Below are 23,676 nucleotides of genomic sequence, written 5' to 3' on the forward strand. Positions count from 1 at the left end.
CTGGCTTATTAATATGTTATTAATATGTTATTGTACTAACCACAGGGGTTCCTATGGGTTCTGCTATGATGACAACAAACACAGGACTGATTTTGAATTTCTGCTGTAATTGCAATATTTTCTTATTCCAAGTGTAATGAGGCTTCTTTATTAGAATACATTAATTATTAACTTATCTATTGTTAGAGGTGTGATTCAATGAAGAAAGTTTACAGTCATATTATTGGAAGACAGAGGATCCCCTCAGACTGTCAGAGAAACAGGGTGGGAAATTAACAAGAGCCACATTTTGACCAATAATGTGTCCACAGCATAAGCCATTTTGGCAGGTAGCCAACCATCAGTTTTCCTGTCCTGCTAGTACAATTTGCATGACTGCTAAAATACTTGATATATTTACTGCATTCATTGCTGCAAAGAGCCAGATTGCAGTTGTCTCTCTCTAGGGCTCTCTCGTGGATAAATCAGACCGCCTCTGTACTTAACCAAAACAAAATTAGCTCTCAGGTCCAGAGCTATTCTTTCAGGCGGGGCTCGTCTGCTTTGCACACACTGTAATGATAAACTAGTGGGACCTACGTACAGCGACACACTGTAATAATAGACTGGGACTATGCTATGTGATCCCTGGCTTCCACTTAATTGGCTCGTTTTTAGGTACCATTTGGTTCAGATGGGACATTGACCAACATTCTCCTATCAATTTATCTAAAATGTTCATCATTTGGGATTTTCAATCTGATGAAACTTTTACACAGCCAACCAAGCCAGTCACATGTTTGCTAGTCTCAACTATCAAAATGTGTGTTTGAATTTTTTTTTTTTTTATCATATTAGTATTTTTTCATTGCATAATGATCACTAATAATAATCAGTTATAATAATAATGAATCAGTATTAATATTTATTTTTCCCTAAACACTGATTTGAATTAAGGGGTTACAGGAATACGAAAACAGATTGTATAATTTTGTAACATTTACATCATCATTATTAGTTCATCATCATAGTTCTCCCTCTGAACAAAGAAGACAAAGGTACAGTAACTACTTCCAACAAGCTTAAACTAGCTTTAAACTTAAAGTTTGCTGTGTTAACAGCAAACTTTTTGAGTCTCACATCCTTGTTGGTTGGTTGGTTTTAACCAACACCACCAGTGTCAGTACCTAAGCCTCTGTAAATGCCAGTACAATAGCATGTTAATGGTAAGAAACATCTCTGCATTGTGCCCACTTTGAGTTACTACTAAACCCTTGTGTTTGGGATGAATACAGATGCACTCTCACTGTGTGGTGGGGATGTAACTGTATACAGTTATAATACAGATTAACTCTCACTGGGTGGTGGGGATGTAATGGCATACAGTTTTACGGTATACTGCGGTATCAAGTAACTACGGTTCATAAACATCCCTGTAATACTGTGCTCATGGGTTTAACCATTGCATTAGATATTTTATGTAAATGTTCTAATGTTAATGCTTAAGAGTTTCAGTTAGATGCACACAATTTCTTGTCATTACATCCCTTCTGGGCGGCATTAACCACAAATAGGGCGATTCCTATCCAGTGCTGTGGTAGTATTTTCATTGTTATTACAGCTTGGTTCAGCATGTATATACTGTATTTAATGTAGTAAGCGGGTCAACAATCTCCCTTTTTGTCCTTACAAGACCTCTGCAAAGGAGGAAAATATAGTGTCTCCTAATGTTTGTTGCTTATTTCTGTGCTGAAATGTGTTTTAACTAAACAACACTGAATAAATGTAGTCTAGTTTCCTGAGAATAAATCAATATGCATCCTGGGTTAGGAAAAACATTTGCCTTTGGCTTTCATTGCTGTATTTGGCATTTGCAGCTTATATGACCATTCGAGATCCACACAGACATTTGTTCCATTGGTTGACAGGTTGCTGTGGCCTTGAACCTTGCAGACCATATTTTGGTTGCTTGTAAAGCTTGTGGTCAAGCTATTCAAGCTTATTTTGCTATAATACACTTTGTACATCACCCTGTATAAGAGAATCAATTGAGTTCCTAAAATATAAATGAAAATGTAATACAAATATCTCTGGACAGAATGCAGTGTCCACTGTCCACCCAACAGGTCCTGTGCCATCTGAGGTGAGCGGAGTTGTGTGGACAGTGAGTTCCCCACATGGTTCCTGTGGGGCACATAGTCAATAGAGGAGGCTATGGATACAGTTCACCTGACCATACCTGTGTCTTCTGTCAACTACTGCAGAGAGGAAACACTCATGCTGTTGCATTGCAATTCACTGTTGAATATTAGCAGTCTATAGAAACAGCTATATTTACAATACAACCCATGCGATGCGATGCCAACACCAACTCGGGACTCCTGAATCGCTGCCCTCCACACTCTCCTATCTAGTACAGTGTTGTTAGTTAAGCTGTCACACCACAGTGCATCTACATAGGCGGTGCGCTTCTTACCTTTCCTGGCTTTGCCCTAGGTTGCCTGCCACTATAGTTACGGGTGCCTGACGCAGTGCCCTGCCCTGTCTTTGTCTGTGACCCGTGGTAGGTCCCCGTAGAGGACCACATTTCTGATGTGGTCCGTCCATGTGACACCTAGTGCCATTTGTAGCATTCTTGTGTAGACTCCATCCAGGGCCCTTTCCTGTTGTGCTGTGAGGGTCCATGTCTCTCAGCCCCATACAGCAGTACCGACTCCACTGTAGCTACGAATAGCCGCCTCTTGAGGTCTTCTCCCATGTCTGATTTCCACACTCTCCTCATCCCATGCAAAGCATTCCAGGCAAAGTGCACACCGGACCTTCAGGTCCTGTTCTGTTGAAGCAGTCCAGGCCTCGAGATATTTGACGTCCTCGACTGCTATGGTCCGCAATGGTCCGCAAATGCTGTTCTTGATGTTCCTATAATTCTAATGATGCATTATGCATTATACCTAAAATAGACGTAGTTGTAAAACTTCTTTTAATTTCGACCAATGGTTCACAAATACTATAGAATCAGATAATAATATTGGCCCAAATGTTACCTTGTTTGCAATCACAACCCAATATATCAGGTTCAATAACATGTTTGCACCAACCCACCAGTTGAGAAACAGTAACAGTGCCTGCTTGACTTCTGGCATGAGGCCCCTGTACGTCATGACATCTTGCATGTCTGTGAGGATGGCAAGGCCATCTGTTTTGTCAGCTACATTCAAATGTCTCCTTTACACAAACATACGTGAGCAATGTTGTTCTCCTGACTTATCATTTAACTATTCTCAAAAACACAAATATTTTTCAGTTGAAAATATTATCAATATTAATTGTTTGTGTCATACGACCTGGTTGTTTGATAAAGTACGGTATAACTTGGACTTTAGCCCAGTCCAAACAAACATTGTGTGTACGTGTGTGTTTGGCTGGTGATTCCAGTATCAAGACTGCTCTGTCAGTATAGTGACCAAGCCCTCCTAGACTACAGTGCGGCTACTGTTAGTTAGCATGGGTCTTACTGTTGCTATATTTATGAAGGAGAAGTGAAAGGCTGTTGGGCTGAACACATATAGTGACTTCTATGTTTTTTTTCTTTAGGGAGGAACAACTATATACAGGGGATATTTGATGCAATACGCTCTGCACTTTCCACCAGACACACACACACACACACACACACACACACACACACACACACACACACACACCGTCAGTTTCACCTTGCAACATTTGTTCAGCCACATTATGTCATGTGGCTGATTATAAACAGTTGACTGAATTACATTTGTCTTACACCTGTTTTTTTGGGGCAACATTAAACCCCATTTCTTACCATAATAATGACCCATTTCTTCATGGGGTCCAGAACAATGGACCGTCAATTTCTTCTGGCTTTACTGACCTCATCAGAACTTAGGGAGAAGTATTTTCCTTCCTTGTGGGAGGTAAAACATGGTACACACACGATTGGCACGCTTGCGCACACACTCACTCAATCACAGCCACTTTGCTCTCAGATAAGAAAACCTCATTGGGGCCAGTTTGGCCACACTCTTGTGGCTTAAAACCCAGTCTTAGATAGCTTACATTCCACACTCTATTGGCTTTTACCACTGACCAGTGTGTTTGATCCATGCAGTGTTTGCTACACTGCATCCTAAGGACAGTAGGTCTACTGTAGGTGTGATATCAGCAAAGTAAATAGCAACTGCCAATGTGTGCCCCAGCAAAAGTTCTGTATTCTCCTGAAATGTCATGTGAAAAGTACACTATAGGCTACTGTATACCCCTGATTTTATTTAGTCTAAGCTGATTTTATTTAGTCTAAGAATATATACAACTTCATCAGTTAAAATGCCGTCATTCAAAATTCAACATACGGTATGCCTTTCTGCCCTCATTGTTATCTCCACACAGGTGTCTCGCATGTACAGTGGACTTTCAAAACTATATTGTTTTGTGTAATTCTGTGGAAGTCCTTTTGTCATTTCAAGGACATTTAGCATGTGTTTTTTGGAAGGACAAGCAATGCTCATTTACTGGTCTTATACAGGACAGGTCAACCTTTGGCTAAAGCGTACGTGTCAAGGGCTGGAATTTAAACCACAAGCTCAATGTTGTAACAAGCTGCGTCATACAGTAGACTGGTCATCCTAGTTTTGACTCATTCAGCTGTTTATGAATAAATCCACATGACATAATGTGGTTGAACAGATGTCAGCAGGTCATAACGGGCAGAGGAGGTTTGGGCCACCACAGGTGGATTCATTCAAACAGACAATGAGCATTTGGGGTTGTTATGATGAGGCGTAGCAGTGAGAGCAGTTGCAGCGTGTGTTTGCTGTCTCAAGAAGACAGCTTAAGAAATCCTCAGTGCCAAGATTAATGTAAAATGTTTACAGGAGCCATCTGGAGACAGTTCTGTGGCATAACAGCAGTACAGTATACAGTATATGAGTATGTTGAATATTAGAGTGCATCTGTGAGAATTGTGTGTCTGTTTGCTCATGGAAATATTTGTTCAACACCAAGACCTAGATGACCTAACTTATTATAAGAGTCCACACATTTGTTATAATACAAAGTTGTTTGGAAATATAACATCTGCTTATGCCCAGGGCTTATTCAACACAACCATCATTTATAGGACATACTGTATACGCACCAATGCCTATTATTATGCACCGAATAATCGGCCGATACTCGCCTTGTTGACTGCTATCAGTGTATTGACAAATAAGATGGCATTCACTGATGCCAGTGGCCGATGTTTATCTGTTGTCTCATAAAACTGTATGATTGAATTTGTGCTCATTGAAAGATAGTTTGATGCAGGGCTGAAAGACTTTAACACTATTATTTTTGATGGTGAAGATTTATTTGTTTCCCGGGCACAAATCACAGTGCTTTTCTTCATAGACATTACACACAAGGCAACAGTTTATGTCAAAAGCAAACTAAGATATTGAAAGGATAGTTGATATGACTTCTTCACTTCTTACACAAATTATAGATATGTTGTATGTACTGTAAAATCCACAGTAAAATCCTTAGTGTTAATCTAATCCTGAGAGTGTACCATTATTTTGTTTACAATTGTACACTCTCGGAGTCACAATTTTGCTGTGCATGCATGTATATCCAAAAGATGTTATGGTACAGTATGTGTTTATGTGGACATCTCAGAGTGACAATTTTGCTGTGCATGTACAGTATATCCAATGGTATGTATGTGTTTATGTGGACATCCAATGTGCGTTCCATGTATGAGTCCTGTGTTCGGTTGGATTGCATCTTACATCAGCAACAAGCTCCAGCCCCGGTGACCCGACCCTCCAGCAGGCAGCAGCTGACATGGGGGCCTGTATCATGAGATAGGAGGGGTTGGGGTTTGAGGCTGCTCCAAACCAGAGCAGCACAGAGACCCTTGAGGGAGCTTGCTCACTGTAAGGCCCGGCACAGACCTGTGCCAATTCCCCCCTTGAGACAACGACAAAGCCTAATTAATTCTCTGTGCTATGATGGTGTCACGTACCAAGAAGAACTGATCTACATGCTAACAACGTGACGCATCAGTTATTTTTGGCGCACAACAGAAACTAAATTAAGCTTAAGGACCCACCAAGGGCAGCCCACAGCCCATGGCTTAGCCTGCCCTGTCTAGAAACTCGGCACAGTGCTTTCCTGCTGCATGACATCCATGAGCTGTACATGGATAAGTCAAGCACATTTTAAATGCCTCTTGACTCTCATTACTCACAGTTGATTTCTCTAAAAGGCAGTAAGGGGTATGAATATTGTGACTGGACTTGAACACTTAGCTGATTGCAGGATCCACTTTCTTCTTACTGTCTAGCTTGTCCTTCTCTGTCCAGCTTCATTCCTCTTTTTATCTCTATTTAATGTATGCCTCCATGGCAGTTGGACAGACTCACTACTTCTTCTCTTACTTCTTTCTCTTCTTGTCTTCCAGCTTCGTAAAATCTGATTCCCAGATTTGACTGTGACTCAATTACAGAGCACTTTGGTCAGATATACACACCAGCCTCTAATTCAAGAAAACATCTCTTCTCCTTGATTTTTCTGTCCTCTCTTTTCTGTCTGTCTGTCTGTCTGTCTGTCTGTCTGTCTGTCTGTCTGTCTGTCTGTATCTAATCTGTGTCTAAAGGCAGGTCGTCAGCCACCAGGCCTCACCTGGGGGTGATTGAGGAACCTATAGCTCTGGTCCATAGCGTTAGGAGTTCTCCGAGAACTCCTTCTAACGCTATATGGACCAGAGCCATGAGGAACCTATATACGGCTCTCTTCTCCTCCTGTGAGCAGCTGTGTTTGTTTGGGTTACTGCCTTTATTTTTGCTTATACATTCGCACACGTGCACACACCACACTCCGCTCATCCATACACTGCATACACAACTGATGAATACCATTTGATCAAACATGCTTGTTCATTTATTCTGTCTATTCTTCCCTGTTCCCCCTCTCTCTCTCTCTCCATACTTTGGTTGATCTAGGAGTGGAGGATGATGAAGATGTGAAGTTAATGTTGCACGGCTCCTCTATGGTGAAGGTATTATTCTTGTCCTCTTATTCTTCTGCTTCTTCGTGACATTTGTTCCATGTATCTGTTCTCTAGATCAACCTCTTTAGGATGTGCTGGTTTAAGACACATCATAACGTGTCATGAATGAACCTCGTTTGCCAAATATATACACATAATCTTTTTTATTTCATGTGTTAAATAGCTCTATATTCCGATTGCAATATTGCTATAGAGAGTTTGTTCTTCCCATCTCTCCAGCTCTTTAGTAAACAGAAAATGCATTTTCAGGACAGTTTTCCATAACAGGAGGAAGACCAGGATAAACAAATGACACTGGAAGTGAGGAGATAAAAAAATAATAATTTGGAACTGGAGCATAATTTTAAGCAAAATTAAAATCTAAATTATCTCTCCAGCTCTTTAGTAAACTTTCCGTTTACTAAAGAGCTGGAGAGATGGGGACTGAATTAACTCTCTACAACATAGCAATGGTTACTATAAGAATATAAAGCATTAACTTTTAACCCTAATGCCAGTTTTATACCTCATCGTACGATGGTGTCACACAGTGAAAATAGCAGATCTAAAAGCTCACAATGCTTTGCGTTGTGGCACTTTGTGAGAATTTTCGCCTATAATTACATGCCCAAAATAGGGATACTAGGTTGAAAGTGGTTAAATAAAAAACATTTTTTTTCCTTATTTTTTCCCCCCGAAACACATCACTTACACCCCCTTTTAATTTATCTTATTTCTTGAAGGTGCGCTCCCCCCGCTGGCAGAAGAGACGCACTCTGAAGCTGCTGGATGATGGAGTCACGGTCTGGTGTCAGTCCCACAAGACCTCCAGCCGCGCCAAGGAGCTGCAGTCCTGTGAGTGTTGGCTCTGTGTGTGCCAGCGTGTGTGTTTGTGCTCGTATAGGTGTGTTGTGTAGGTGTGTGGCTGGGTTTGCGTCAGTGTGTGTGTTTGTAAGCCTTGTGGTCCGCTCGCGTGTGTGTTTATGTCACGTGTGTGTGTGGATAAATGAGTTGGTGTTTATATAGGTCAGCTGGTGAAATTAACGCTCTGTCAGTCTGGGCGTGTATCTTTACAGTGTCATGAATCACGTTTACCAGCCCTTTTCTCTCAGGTTCTCTTGTTGTTGTCAGATTGTAAACCACATATCTACATATAGCTCGTTTTTCACTTACGTCAACGTTTTGATTCCACACAGCTCGCAGTACCACGAGTGCATATATTTCCAGGTAGCCCAAAGTGGCAATCAAACCCTTAACCACTTGAACCCCAGCGTCCATATTCTGGGGGGAACTTTAGCCGAAAATAGCAGATCTACAAGCTCACAATGCGTCGCAGAGCTTGTAGATCGGCAATTTTTGGCAAAGAGATTTGGTGTAGACGGAAAAAGTGGTCAAAGTACAGTTGTAACTCAAGTCCAGTTCTCTCAAGACTACAGGGGTTTAAGTGGTTAACACTGGCAATGTAATGGCCAGGCTTTTCCCCTGCTGAGGTGCATACTCTAAAGCCTCATGAACTGTTTCGTGTTCCCTGCTGCTAGATTGACAACATGCACTTCTTTAAGACATTGATTAGATGGTAGTAAGCAGGAATCTCCTGGTCCGCGTCCATAGAAATGGTAGAGCTGAGATGCTGGCAGCTGTACTGCGTTTGTAAGATGAAACATACTGTGTAAAAACACAACCTCTACTTTGACATAGCTATAAATTGTACCTAGTGCCCACACACACACACACACACACACACACACACACACACACACACACACACACACACACACACACACACACACACACACACAGGCACACGCACACGCACACACAGCATTCTCCTCCCTCGCTATCTCAGGGTCACACAAGGAGCACAGATTATAGTGCTGGGTCTATTTAAAGGCCGTGACCGAACTGCAGCCCATCCTAACCGTAGATCAAACAGTCAGATTATAGGACATCATATAGCGGTGGGAGTTGGCCCTGCAGCCTGTGGTTTGGTGATATATGGTTATCATACAGCATAAGACTCAAGCAGTAGGTTGGCCTCCCTTAAATAGGCCTTTTAATTGCCACAGGAGCAGATTCCCTTATGATGTGGCTGTGTGTGTGTGTGTGTGTGTGTGTGTGTGTGTGTGTGTGTGTGTGTGTGTGTGTGTGTGTGTGTGTGTGTGTGTGTGTGTGTGTGTGTGTGTGTGTGTGTGCTCGTGCGCGCATGCACGCACGCTCTTTCTGCTCTAACCACCAATAGCTGGGTGTGTTTTTCATCCTTTGCTCTCATGACACCCAGGAGTTAGCAACATTATTACAGACATGCCCATTCCATATCAAAGAGTTAGGAGTACCCACACATTTGCCCACAGCTTTCAAATCACAACCTACTTTCTTTGCTAGACATACACCCATACACACCCATGCAGACAGACATACACACACACACGCACGCATGCTCGCTGGCACGCGCACACGCGCACAGCGTGTGCGCGTGCCAGACACAGACACACACACTACAGAAACCCTCACGCAAGATTCAATATTTTGCTCAAGGGAACTTCAGCAGGGTGGCTATTTGGGGTCAAGGGAAATCAAACCTGGGACTTTCCAGTTACAGCATCGTGGAACCAGCCTTGCTAAGTAACAATGTTCCATCTTTTTTCTCTTGTATTTACAATCTGCACTATTAATATGTACAGAAAAGGTTACACAGAGAGTGCACAAATGAACTGTAAATATCTATTTGGTGCCATTTGTACACTGTCAGAGTTAAATTAACCCTTGAATTACACTTGTACTATGAATGCATTTTTTAAGTGTATAGACTTTATGCAACAAGCCTTGATATGAGTCTGAGCTCTGAGAGAATAGACAGTACAATACAGTCTGTTTTGGAAACCAGTTGGAAAACAGAGATGGGTAAACACTGGGCAGTGTTTGGTCAGTGGGGATGCCATGTATTAATTTAGCTCATTCTAATTTATTATACTGTTAGCAAACTCACACTGACGTCAACGTGCAATGTACTGTATGAACAAACGAAAATAGGTACATCACTGTTTGTGAGCGAGGGGCAAATAGCAAATAACTGTGGAAATTCTATTCTAAGGAAACGTTATTTGTGTTGCTTGTGTTGTATGTGCATGTTTGAGTGTGTTGGGCTTGTGGTGTGGCTACTTACTTTTGACAATAATGGAGAGATTGGAACCAACAGCATGGCATTGTTCTAGATGCCAAGCCAGGACTATAAAAATACAATATTCAGTAATGTATCCGGACATACTGTGTATACTGAATAAAACGGGAATTTTCTCTCTCTGGGTATAATGCAGACATACATTCTATAACATTGGCAGCCACACGTATCCAAATAACTTGTTCAGATCAAATGATAACAGCTGAGTGTGTTTCAGAGGTTACATTAGGCCAGTAATTGCCCTCACTCACTCACTCACTCTCTATGAGGAGACTGTAAAAAATCTCAGCAAATGCTTAATTAACTGTCTCAAAACTGCCTCTAACCACAGATGCATGGACGGCACTCATCACCTAGCCTAGCCTACCGTGCGTGTGACGTGCCTGGATGTGTGTGTGTGTGTGTGTTTGTGCCTGTATGCTTTATGTGAGCATGTACTAATTGTACGTGCGCAGTGAGTGAGTGACTCAGTGCCACACCTACCTTACTGTAAACACACTCACACTTCCACAGAAGGTCAAGGAACCATGTCAAGAAGACACAGAATGAGCAGTTTGTGCAGTATTACCACTGGTGATTCCAATTGAAAGCACTGCAGGAATTCACTGATGTGGACTGTAATTTATTTTTTCAACACTCTGAGCTGAGTACATTCAGTCTCAGCCTGAGAGCTCCGACTCATTGAAATAGTGAAATTAAATTTTTACTTTTCTAGGTACTGTTCATTGGTTCACTGTTCAAACTCATGTGAATTTAAATACATTTATTTACGAGTGTATGTATGTATGTATATATGTTACAGGGTGATTGGAGAACCAGGGCGATTGAAGAAGGCACGCTCGTTTTTACCACCCACCCAGCAATTCTGTAGAAGCAACACTAGAGGGAGCCACAAGCCAGGCTTGTGCACAAACATATATGGCCGAGACCACACACACACACACACACACACGCGCGCACACACACGCGCACGCGCTCATGCTTTTTTTGGTTTATTGAAAGCTGGACTGTTAAGATACTTTTATTGTGTTCTGTCTTTTGTTTTAGTTTCTCCCTGACACACACACACACACACACACACACACACACACACACACACACACACACACACACACACACACACACACACACACACACACACACACACACACACACACACACACAGTGATCCATGAAAATAACTATTCTGTCCCTATCGGTTTACAACTCGAACGGCGCTGTGTCGACTAGCAGAGCATCGGCCGGTCAGCGCGGGCACTCACGCCTGGAGGCGCGAGGGCGCGCCTCCTCGGCCTCAAGCTCTGCTGAGTCGGCGCGCCTCCGTCATGGACAACGCGTGTTCAGCGTTCCCCTAGCGTAGCTTCCTGGTTGCTATGTGGGGGGGAACAACAAAAGACAGGTCCGCGTCGGCGCATCAAAGCCCCGCCTCTCCGCGTTCTCCTTCTCCTCCTCAGAGGAGGAGAAGGAGGACGGTTTATTACGCGAGGCTCGTGAGGAGGAGGAGGAGGCTCCTCCTCCTCCTCCTCGCGAGCCTCGCGTAATAAACCCCCGCCTCGCAGCGCCGCGTCCTCCTTCTCCTCCTCCTCCTCGCGAGCCTCGCTAATAAACCCTGTCTCGAAAAGCCCCGCCTCGCCCCGAAGCCCCGTGCCTAAAAACGAGCGCTCTGTCTTCAATCGCCCTGGTTCTCCAATCACCCTGTGACATATATGTATATACTGCATGTATGATCTTCCATGCGTGTATGTGCAGTGTGATTCTTGGCAAGTGTGTTGTGTGAGTGTGAGACTGAGAAATTTCCATTGCGGGACAATATCTGTGCCTTAGTTTTATGAAACATTGGTACAGTGCGCACCAATGCAGACACTACAGCAGACACTGTAGCAGGTTGCGTGTGTGCGTGCATGTGTGTATGCATGTGTGTGCATGTGTGCATACATGTACATAAATAGGCTACTACTTTTTTTAAATGATATGTGATGAATAAAGGTTGATTGATTGATTGATGTGCACGCGCATAAGTTAGTTAGGGAGGCACTTAAAAGCTAAGTGTGTTCATTGAAGCGTTTCACAGTAGAACAAGAGCAAAGGCTCAGATGTCATGTTATCTCTCTTCCAGTGTAATAATTATCTCTCTCTCTTCTTGTTCCCTCTCTCCTCTCTCTCTCGGTCTCGGTCTCGCTCTCTCTCTCTCTCTCTCTCTCTCTCTCTCTCTCTCTCTATTCTCCTCTCCATTCCCCTCCATGAACACACCCATAGTCTCAGTGACAGAGGTGGAGTGTGTGCGCGAGGGCTGCCTGTCGGAGACCCTGCGGCGCATGGCGGGCTCGGTGCCTGAGGGCCGGTGTCTGACGGTGGTCTTCAAGGGCGCTCGCAAGAGCCTGGACCTCCTCTGCCAGAGCCAGGAGGAGGCCCAAAGCTGGACCCGCGGCATCCGCACCCTGCAGGAGAGGATGGAGAACATGACCCAAAAGGATAAGCTCGATCAATATCCTTAGAAACCTTTGAGGGGCGCTGGCAGATAAAGTAGTTTCTGACTGGAGACCTGTGTTGCGTGTCCTTCCTCCTCTCTGCCATTATTTTTCCATCTGCTGTCTTGTCATGCCTTTAAATTAGAAAAGAAATGCTACATTTAGAATGTGTTGCATGCAGCATGTCTCAGACATGGGACAGATACTGATTACAAACCTCTATGAATGTGTACAGTATGTGACTGTGAGCTCTGTCAGCTTTCCCTCAGCGCTGAGAGCTGGGTTTAGAGACACACACACACACACACACACACACACACACACACACACACACACACACACACACACACACACACACACACACACACACACACACACACACACACACACACACACACACCATGCATGTTCAGCAGACTCACTCATGCGATGTGGAGTAATTCAATGGGACATTGGACAGTAGTCCCATTGTCAAGAGCACCTTGATGGTAGTGAATGAGGGAGGGGTGAATGTTTCTCTTTCACTTTCCCCCAGGCAGAGTTACACAGCTGCTCTCTTGGGATACAAACGGGATACAACCCTTTGACCACAAGCCGTTGGCCGGTTATATAACTTTCGAGACACTGCCATCTCTACTTTTTCTTTCCTTGACTTCATGTGTGTCACCTGGATCCATGCCTACCTGAGCCGAGCTGATGAGAACCATGACGGTAAGATGAGCTACGAGGAGGTGCAGACACTGCTGAATATGATCAATATCGACCTGAGTGATCAGTACGCACACAACCTCTTCCAGGTGGGTGTAGGCGCACGCATGCACGCACACACATACACGCACACACACACACACACACACACACACACACACACACACACACACACACACACACACACACACACACACACACACACACACACACACATACACACACTGCACACACACACACACACACACACACACACACACACACACACACACACACACACACACACACACACACACACACACACACACACACACACACACACACACACACACTTAATTGGCTAAACTAAATTAAAACTAAAATTAACATACTGTAGAGGATAGAACTCTGTGTTGGCAGGTATAACGGTTTGACATCATTCTTTTGTTTATTAATCTTCACATACCTGTGTGATTTACTGCAGTGCCCTTTTCTCCAATATACAGAATATCACGGTCGACTGTATAGACTGTACAAATTAGCATTCCAAAAAATCAAGGCAGGACATTAAAAAACAATTTGTACTCTGGGCAAATGAGCATTCCAAAAATGTACTGTACCTGCTACGCTCAGCACTATTTTATCAGACAAATACAGTACATTGTGGGCTAGAATAGAGCCTCCATGCTTTACTGAACACTAACCCCCCTCCCCCTCCCCCCTCTCCCCTCTCTCCCTCCCTCTGACAGAAGTGTGATCGGTCTGCAGACGGTCGTCTGGACCACGGGGAGATTGAGCTGTTCTGCAGGGAGCTGCTGCGGAGACCTGAGCTGGATGCTGTGTTTGCACGTTACTCTGGCAACGGCTGTGTTCTCTCCACCACGGACCTGAGGGACTTCCTGAAGGACCAGGGTGAAGACGCCTCACTGGTCCACGCACAGAGCCTCATCCTCAGCTATGAGCTCAACGAATGGGGTACGACGATACATTATAACGCACAGACTGCTGAGGGATGAGCAGTATGTGCACACATACTGTACATGTGTATGTATGTGCATGTGTGCATGCGTGCATACTTGCGTGCATGGGCAGCGTGTTTTATTCCAGGCTGAATTTGCAAGTAGTCTGATGACAGTGAAGTGACCATTTAAGTAACCTTTCTAATGCCAAAAAAAAAAAAAGAAGGCAAAGAAAAATACCATTACTGCATCAAAAGTAATCAACAAACAATACTAAAAAACTGTTCAAACATTGGCCAAATTTTCAAATAATATAAGACCGAGGCAAAGAAATCTAGCAGATTGCGAGGCGTTGTGAGCTTGTCGATCGGCTATTTTCACAATATTTATCTGTCAACCGAGTCAAACTAAATTGAATGCCTCAATGCCTCCTACATTCCAAGTGCTTGTCAGAATGGGGGGTCCCCAGTTCAAATATGATTATTTTGGGGGGGTCACGGCCTGAAAAGGTTGAGAACCACTGCTCCGGAGGGCCTTCCTTTCCCTAGTGTGGTGTTCTCATTACCACACAGTGGTGAGGATGCCCTCCACAAGACCTCTGTAGGCTTGGATGAGAGCCTGATGGTGCGTTCATACGGGCAGATTAAAAGATACAAAGATACAAAAATACACAGCATCTTTGTCGCTGTGTTGCTTTGTACCTGTGTTGCTCAACACGGTCGCTGACGTCATCAAGCGTGCGGACATCGGAGCTACAGTTGTAGTTTTGTATCTTTGTGTCTGGAAGTTGAACCCTCCTCAACTTGAATTTGTAGCGTTGTATCTTTGTCGCTAGAGCTACAGCTACAAACGTCGGATGTATCTTTGTATCTTCATGTCGCTGGTTTCCATTGAAAATGAATGGTAGCGTGTATCTTTTAATCTGCCCGGGTGAACGCACCATCATACTCGGCTATGAGCTGCCGTTCTTCAGTGACATGATGAAATGCTGCTACTGCTGCGCCTTCTTGACAGTGGCCGAGACGTTTTCTGATAGTGATGGAACGTTCATGACAGATTCGTTCACAATGACTCGTTCTTTGGCGTGAACGAACTAGTTCACTTCCTGAAACTGTTACGCTCCGACTTTCGGTCATGCCGTCCCCCCGCACCCCTTTACATTATTTATTGGAGTTATGTATTACTTCTACACATTATTATATTACAAAGAAGATGGTGCAATTAGATCGTAAATGAGAGTGCTGTGTTTCTGCGTGTGAACAAAATAGTTCATTCACCGATATGAATGTTTTTTCCCCACCACTATTTTCTGACCAACCCAGGTTGTTGGTGAAGTACAGGCCCAGAAACCTGGAGCTGTCGAAACATTTCACCTCATTACTTTTAATCCACAGAAGTTCCAGAGGGGGAGCTTTCTTCCTGAAAGCTAGGATTAGTTCTTTGGTCTTATCAGTATTGAGGATGTTGCCTGCAGTGCGATTCATTGTTTCCCTTGAAATAGGATCGTTTCCCTTGAAAGTTTATGGGAGGACAAGCTGTCATGAATATAGAGGGGAACGATTCTAGTTCTACGGCTGAGGCAGCAGCCCTGGTGGGCTCCAGTGCTAATGTTCAGTGCTGCTGATATTCCCATCCTACCCACCTGAGGTCTTTCCATAAAAATAATAATAATAATTCCATCTAAAATACAGTTGCAGGTGGGAGTGGGCACTGGGCAGCCCCACAACTGCCAGTTGTGTAACGGCCATGCCCCTATGCCTCACTGTTGGCTGGCAGTGAGGCTGTTATGTGTTTCACCTTTTTATACTCACACAGCACATTCCACACACCCGCACACTGCAGACATGACTGCATGATTACTGACTTGTTCACACACTTCATATCCATTTTAATTTTGGTTGTACCTCATTTTCACTTAAATTTTTGTTAAACAAACACGACTTAAAACTTTTGACTAATTTTGGACTCATTTGCCATGTGTTCCCCTAATACACGATACTTTCAAGTTCTGAAAAAATCTTGACAAGAAGAACTTGTGATAACAGTTCAAATTGCAATTACAATAATCACTTGGATTAGATTTTTTTTTAAAGTACTAGTTGTCTCTCCTCCTTTATTGACTCATGTGTTTGTCTCTGGCCCAGTGCAGCCCAGAAGAACCAGTTCATGACGGCCAACGGCTTCACCATATACATGCTGTCTAAGGAGAACTGTGTGTTTGACCCGGACCATGGCAGAGTCTACCAGGACATGACCCACCCACTGTCTCATTACTTTATCTCCTCTTCTCATAACACCTACCTCACCAAGGACCAGCTCACTGGAGACAGCAGCATTGAGCCTTACATCAGGTACTAATGGACCAGGTCATCAAGGTGCTCTTGAGAATGGGACTACTGACCAATGTCCCATTGAATTCAGGTCTTACTATACTTGTGAGGACCAAATATCCCCACAAGCATAATAGAATTTGACAATAAGACATTGACCATATTCCTGGTCCATGCAAGATAAAAGTTGTCATTGTTATGGTTAAGAAATAATGTTTTGAGTTATAGCCACCAATACACGTCCGTGACAGGTTGGCAAGTGACAGGTTGGCAAAATAAACCAAAATCTATTTTGAGGGACCATTGCTTAATTGTACGGCTACGACAACTACAATTATGTGGCAGTGGTTGTGGACTGGTGCCTACTGTACCGTCAACTTCAAAACATTGTTTTGCTCAACCACATGCTATCAAAGGCACACAATTAGAAACACACTAAAAAGAGTTTCTAATTTGTGAATGAGGCTTTCCATTCATATATTACCCCCAAAAAATGTGAAACACAGAAAACAGCGGGTTGCATTACCTGTGCACCTATCGCTCCCAGACTTAAATCTCTATGATCTTTCTAACCAGATGTATTGTTGGGATGGGTAATGAGGTTTGTAAATACATACAGTAATAATTGCAATGAAGTACCCCAGCATAAGCACTTTACTGTAGCTAGCTAAATCCAAAGTGTAACTAAATCCAAAGTGTAACTAAACCCAAAGTGTAAATCCAAACTAGTGTAACTAATGCAGTAGTAGACTTACTGTACTACTACTTAAAGGTGGGGTAAGTGATTTGCTTTGGTTAAAATAAGTGTTAAATAGCTCTATATTCTGATAGTACTCATTGCTATAGAGTGTTTGTTCAGTATTAGGAGTCTCCTTGTCTCTCCACATCTTTATAAAACAGAAAATGCATTTTCGTTTCAGTTTCAGTTTAATTTCCAATTTTATCCAACCAGGACAGAACTCAATCAGGATACAGATTAAACAAGTGAAATTGGAAGTGATAACACTAAGAAATGAGCAGACAAAATTGGAACTGGAACACTATACAAATTAAGCTTAAAAATGGGTACTTTCTCCTGCTTGGCTGAGATTTTGACACCTACCGAAAAATGTATTTTCTGTTTATTAAAGAGCTGGAGAGACAGGGAGACATCTGTTACTGAAAAAACACTCTATAGCAATGATTACTATCAGACTATAGTATTTTAACCTTTTAACAAAATATTTTTTGTTTTAACCAAAAAAGATCACTTACCCTACCGTTAAGTAAGTAGACTTACTTGTAATGTAAAGGATTACAAAATACCCCCCAGTCCCAAATGGAATACAGTATGTAGTACAGCATTTTGTATCCTAACTGTTCCCGTCCTGTCTCTGTCAGAGCTCTGAACCACGGCTGTCGTTGCGTGGAGCTGGACTGTTGGGATGGAGACCGAGGCGAGCCGGTCATCTACCACGGACACACACTGACCTCTAAAGTGCCCTTTGTGGAAGTCATTCAGACTATCAATGAGTACGCCTTCAAGGTGAGGACAGCTGTTTAATAGACCCCTTAACAGACGACGTCACACTGATAAGAGAACCAGTATGCGCACAACCAGTATGCGCGCAATGAAACCCATTCTGTCAGGTCTCGCTAGGACGCGCCTCACTAGCCAACACACAAGAGGGGGTTGGGGTGTGCTGAAACCAGCGCAACCCGAAACAACACGTTGGGAATTGATTGCGTCAAACAATCACCTGTGCATCCAGTCTCAATGTTGGTAAACAAATAATTGGTCTATAGAATCAACAACACTTGTTTCGGCAAGTAAAGTCCTGCACATGTATAGACATTGCAACTACTTTCGCACTGAGACTTCGCAAGTACCTAGGTCTGTCACGATTACAAATTTAAGTTGACGATTATTTGTTACACAAATAATTGGGATTAATCTGCTATTTCTATTTTTTTTTTTTTTTAAATGCAAAATAATTGTGATTATCTCAAATAATTGCGATTAGACGATTATGTAATAATTGTGACAGGCCTACCTAGTTATATTGACAAAAAACGTTAGTTAGCCACTTACAACCTGGTATCCCTATTTTGGGCATGTCGTATCCCGACACGTTGTGGGCTTCTATATCGGCTATGTTTGCTACTTTTGAAATGTCCAAAATAGGGACAGCAAGGCTTAAGTGGTTAACATTGCTACTTATGTATGATGATACCAGCTCATGGTGCTCCCGTCTGTGCCCCCTCACCCCCCAGGCGTCTCCCTACCCTCTGATCCTGTCCCTGGAGAACCACTGCTCCATTGAGCAGCAGACAGTCATGGCGCGCCACCTGCGCTCCATCCTGGGAGACAAGCTGCTCGCCAAGCCCCTCAACGGACTGCAGCCCCACTGCCTGCCCTGTCCGGAGGTAAGGAGCATGGATAGGACAAACAGGCTGCATCCGTGGTTACGTGGACCAGTGGTTCTCAAACTTTAAGGACCCCCCATAACTCTTGTATACTCTCAGAGTTACAGACCTATAAGGGTCCATTTAGAACCCTGAGGGTACTTGGACCCCACTTTGGGAACCACTGACATAGACTGTTAACCTGGGTATGCTACAGTCACATTGTGTGTCAGCTTAATGTCTAAAATGTAGTTGTGTAGACTAGTATGAATATGGTTCAAAAAACATACTCTGGGTAGCATCAGGTGTGAGGGATAGTACAATCTGCCGAGTCTTCCCTGCTGTACGCTTTTATCGCATTTGTATTATTATTCACAAAATTTAAAGTTAGGGCACACATGTCAAACTGCCTGATATGCAGTAAGAGAATCTCTGTTGTTATCTGCAAAACAGGAGCCAACTGTGATTACTTTGACTATAATATATATACACAGTAAAATCCAAGTTTTAAATTAGCACTAAGGATTTTACTGTACATTCTTACACTTTTAGTTTTTTTCTTCTTCTTTGCTTCGTTTAAATTTGAATCAAGTTCTTGCTATATTATAATTCAGAATAAGAGAGATCACTAGGTGAGGTGGATTGCAATATTTTGCAGTGTGGGAGCTTGTTTCCAGGAGACGGTGAGTTTGGACAAGGTTAAAAATAGCTGATGACTCACAGGCTGTGAGAATTTCAATCTGGCGTGTCTATTTCACATCCAGAGGTTTTCCCCTGGTGGAGATGCAGCCATCTAGTGTTATGAAGCATTTGCAAACAATTGCAAATGCAATTTAGCTGGGATTATATGTAAAGGAGATGGCAGACTGTTTGTGTTGGAGAGGACTTTAGGGACCATCTGCTAGTCAGTGTCCCACTTATTCCAAATTTAGCCCATAATCGGAACCTATGGTCTGTGTGTGTGTGTGTGTGTGTGTGTGTGTGTGTGTGTGTGTGTGTGTGTGTGTGTGAGTGAGAGTGAGAGTGAGAGTGAGAGTGAGAGTGAGAGTGTGTGTGCGTGTGCGTGCGTGCGTGCGTGCGTGCGTGCGTGCGTGCGTGCGTGCGTGCGTGCGTGCGTGCGTGCGTGCGTGCGTGCGTCTGTGTGTTATGTGCCCCAGTAACCACACTCCCTTGAGGTCACTGCACAATATTTTCTCTGCGTTTGCGATCATGCATTTGCGTTTGCGTGTGTGTGTCCATCCTTCTGCAGCTAATATTGCATACTACTGGGACGAACGTTGGCATATTTCTTGTGCACGATGACACAATTCTCAAATATATTCAAAGCAGTCAATGACAACTATGTAATCTTTCTATTGATTCACGAAACCTGTGTGTGTGTCTGTCTTGGGCTTAACTCTGAATCGTCTCAAACTTGACGTGTGTGTCTCTGGGTGTGTGTGACCCAGAGGTGTGCCCCCACCGAATGGCAATTTGATCGGACGAACGGTTTCCGCGAACCAAAAATCACAAATATCTGTATTTGTCTGAACACGGGTCTGCGGAGGACGCACCGATTCTGTAGTAGAGGACCGCGATACTCAGTGTAATTGGAGGGAATGTATGCATCGGCTTCCCTGATTGGCCTACCTGACCCGTCGAATTCCGGATTGGATGTTTTTGTTGCTGGTGTAGGTGATTGGCTGAGCTTTGCAACCCATTTTTGTTGTGACGTTAATGTAAATAACAGAGAAAATGTGAGAGATGAGAACATGGGATGGTCAATAACTGAAGTGATGGCGTGAGGCAAACCGCCATGCATGTGAGGCTTAGCACGCGTGAAACAACGGGCACTTGACACAGAACTTACCGCCGAGGCACGGAATATGGGTACTCGGACAATGGGTACAACGGATAGACCATTATTATCAAAACATCATCCAAATATATTATCTTGGTGTGTGTGTTGTGTGTGTGTGTATGTTCAGGACCTAAAAGGGAAGATCCTGGTGAAAGCAAAGAAGGAGCGACTGCCAGAGGAGGAGAGTTCCTCTAGCTCCTCAGACAGCTCCTCGGATGAGGAGAGCAGCCGAGCGGAAAGCAAACCCAGGACTAAGACAGCCAGCACAAAGGTGGGCAGAATACCCTGTGTCCTTGTCCATAGTTACTGTACTGCAGTGGTTCTCAAGCGTTTTAATTTCACGGACCCCCAGTTTGGTATGCATCAGGCCATGGACCCCCATACTGTAACTAGAGTGTACAAATGGAATGAAATGGACCGGTAGAGGGCCCATTTGGTTCCATTTGTACACTCTCAGAGTTATAGACCTTTAGGGTCCATATTTTCCTACTGTAACTATCAATCATTTAACTGGGGACCCCCTTGGAACCCCCTCAAGGACCCTTGGGCGTCCCCGGACGGCACATTGAGAACCAGTGATGTAGAGTATTCACACTAGCAAAGGGAAACTGCAGACAAGTCTAACAACGTTGCATGCAGTTGCTATTACTGTAGGAAAATAATGCTTTATATCATTGGTTCTCAAACTTTTTCATGCCAAGGAGCCCCGAATTGGAGGGTCTTTAGCCACAGACCCCCAAAAGATGTTGTGCCAGGGACCCCCATAAGAGATAAGATTTGTGTTAAAACATTTCAGGATTTATTCCCAAATTACTTTTTTTTTCAAGTTCACAAGCTGAGCTTGTAGATTGGCTATTTTTGAATAGCCAAAGCATAAAATAGCGTCAAACTGAATCTGATGCTATATTAAATAATTTGCTGGGGTCCCCGGACCCCACTTTGAGAACCACTGGCATAGATTGTTTAATTTACCTTTCTCTTAATGGTTTGTTGTTTTATAAATGTGTATGTGTTGTGTACTTCCCCAGCAGCCACATGTGTCTAAACTGAGTGCGGAGCTGTCAGATCTGGTTGTGTATACGCGCAGTGTTCCATTCAGAGACTTTGAGCACTCCTCCAGGAAGCCTGCCACCGACATGTCCTCCTTCTCTGAGAGCGATGCTCTTAGACACGTCAAAGACACTGGTATAGTGTGTGTGTGTGTGTGTGTGTGTGAGAGGGATGGGGAGACTTGGGGAGTCTGAGGGAAAGAGTGAATGTCTGCTTCTCTGTGTGCGCCTGTTCACTGTATTTATTAAGTTCACGTGTTAATATTTGTGTTTGTCTGTTTACCATGTTTTACTATCTTCGTGAGGACCAAAGGGATGATAAAACCAGAAAAAGAATTAGGCATTTAGGGATCAAGTACCTGCATACTGTACTGCATATCTGTGTACATTAGGGATGGACATATGGGCAAAATTATTTTTTGGGGGTAAACGTGTGTACTTTTACATGGGTAAACGTGGTTAAATGTAGCACAGGGGTCATCACCATGGCAGCTCGTGATGGACATTTTCATTAATATTTCATTTTTGCCACAGACATGCAAAATAATCTTCTTACCCAAAACACATTGCCCTAGCCCTAAATGTATACTAATGGCCTACTAATGTGTCATAGGGTCTATTCCAATGTGCTGCACATTTTAAGACAATAGTATGTCTGCATTAAACTACTGAACCACTTAACCACCAAAAACTAAATCCTAATTATTTTGGATAATAATAATTGAGTCTCATCAGTACATCCATCATCCATCGCAAAAGGGTCACTTAGCTGCAAAGGTGAGTGGGTGTGTATTATACATCTCGACTTTTATAGAGATTGCTGGCTTCAAGTTCAAATCAAGTTCTACCAGCAAAACGGTTGGTTTCGTTTGGCAAGGTACAGTAGCTAGTTGTGGTTTCCATTAAGGTGATCAGGTATTCTAAAAGACACACACTACAAACACTTGATTTGATTTATTAGACGTAATAATTACATGTTAAATGCTTCTCACGGAAACGTCAAGGATAAAATGCCAATGGAACACTGACAAAAAATGTAGGCCTAATGATGAGTGATTAATGATGGGCATGCCAGGATTTTAATTGAATGCAGTGTCACAACAGTTTCATGCGAAGGCACCTAACTTTGATCAGAGGTGAGCTAACTTTTAGGTTGGAGAAGGAACCAGTCTGATTGAGTGTTATTATAAAGGTATTATTAAAGGCGAGATATAATTGACCGAAGTTAAGTTTCCGAACTTTTTTTGAGCAGTTTAGTTGTTATTGTCATTGTGGACACTTTGAAACACTGTCTCTCAACTAACGACAACCAGCTTTACTTGTCCAGTTCTGCCCTCCTTTGCTTTGGTAGCAAATAGCTCCTTCTGAACAGATGACATGCCTTCTGTTTTTGCTCTTTTCCTGCACCATTTTCTCACTGTGGTCCCTCGCATGCCGTTGACTTTTAAAAAATGTGCCACGGACATAGACATGTCTTGCCACGGACACGTTTGTCCGTGTACGGACATGTTGATGACCTCTGATGTAGCATGATGTCATATTTATACAAATTAACATTGCAGTACACATAGCGAGCCTTGTACACAGCAACTGTATCATGTCGATGTTGTCGGGCAGAAACATTTTTTTTGGTATATGAATGCCCTACTTCGTCATACTACAGTGTCACACAAAAGTTGCAAAAATAGCCAATCTACAAGCTTGTTTTCAGCTTGAAGATCTTGAATTCTGAGGATTCCACCCG

The 23,676-nt window shown here is 43.2% G+C and overlaps 1 protein-coding gene across 1 annotated transcript in view; it reads left to right on the forward strand.

Moving 5' to 3' along the window:
• LOC308105550 (1-phosphatidylinositol 4,5-bisphosphate phosphodiesterase delta-3-A-like) overlaps positions 1-23,676 on the forward strand; it is a 28,143-nt gene that overhangs the window by 559 nt on the left and 3,908 nt on the right. The window contains exons 2-11 of the mRNA XM_080456355.1: positions 6,990-7,045; positions 7,780-7,891; positions 12,471-12,699; positions 13,350-13,479; positions 14,119-14,344; positions 16,478-16,679; positions 18,039-18,183; positions 18,912-19,064; positions 21,011-21,154; positions 21,912-22,068. Coding sequence (XP_080312481.1) covers positions 6,990-7,045; positions 7,780-7,891; positions 12,471-12,699; positions 13,350-13,479; positions 14,119-14,344; positions 16,478-16,679; positions 18,039-18,183; positions 18,912-19,064; positions 21,011-21,154; positions 21,912-22,068 — 1,554 coding nt within the window. The remainder of the gene's footprint in view (positions 1-6,989; positions 7,046-7,779; positions 7,892-12,470; positions 12,700-13,349; positions 13,480-14,118; positions 14,345-16,477; positions 16,680-18,038; positions 18,184-18,911; positions 19,065-21,010; positions 21,155-21,911; positions 22,069-23,676) is intronic.

The sequence above is a fragment of the Gymnoscopelus braueri genome (genome assembly GCF_963280865.1).
Source record: "Gymnoscopelus braueri genome assembly, chromosome: 17".
Classification (NCBI taxonomy): domain Eukaryota; kingdom Metazoa; phylum Chordata; class Actinopteri; order Myctophiformes; family Myctophidae; genus Gymnoscopelus; species Gymnoscopelus braueri.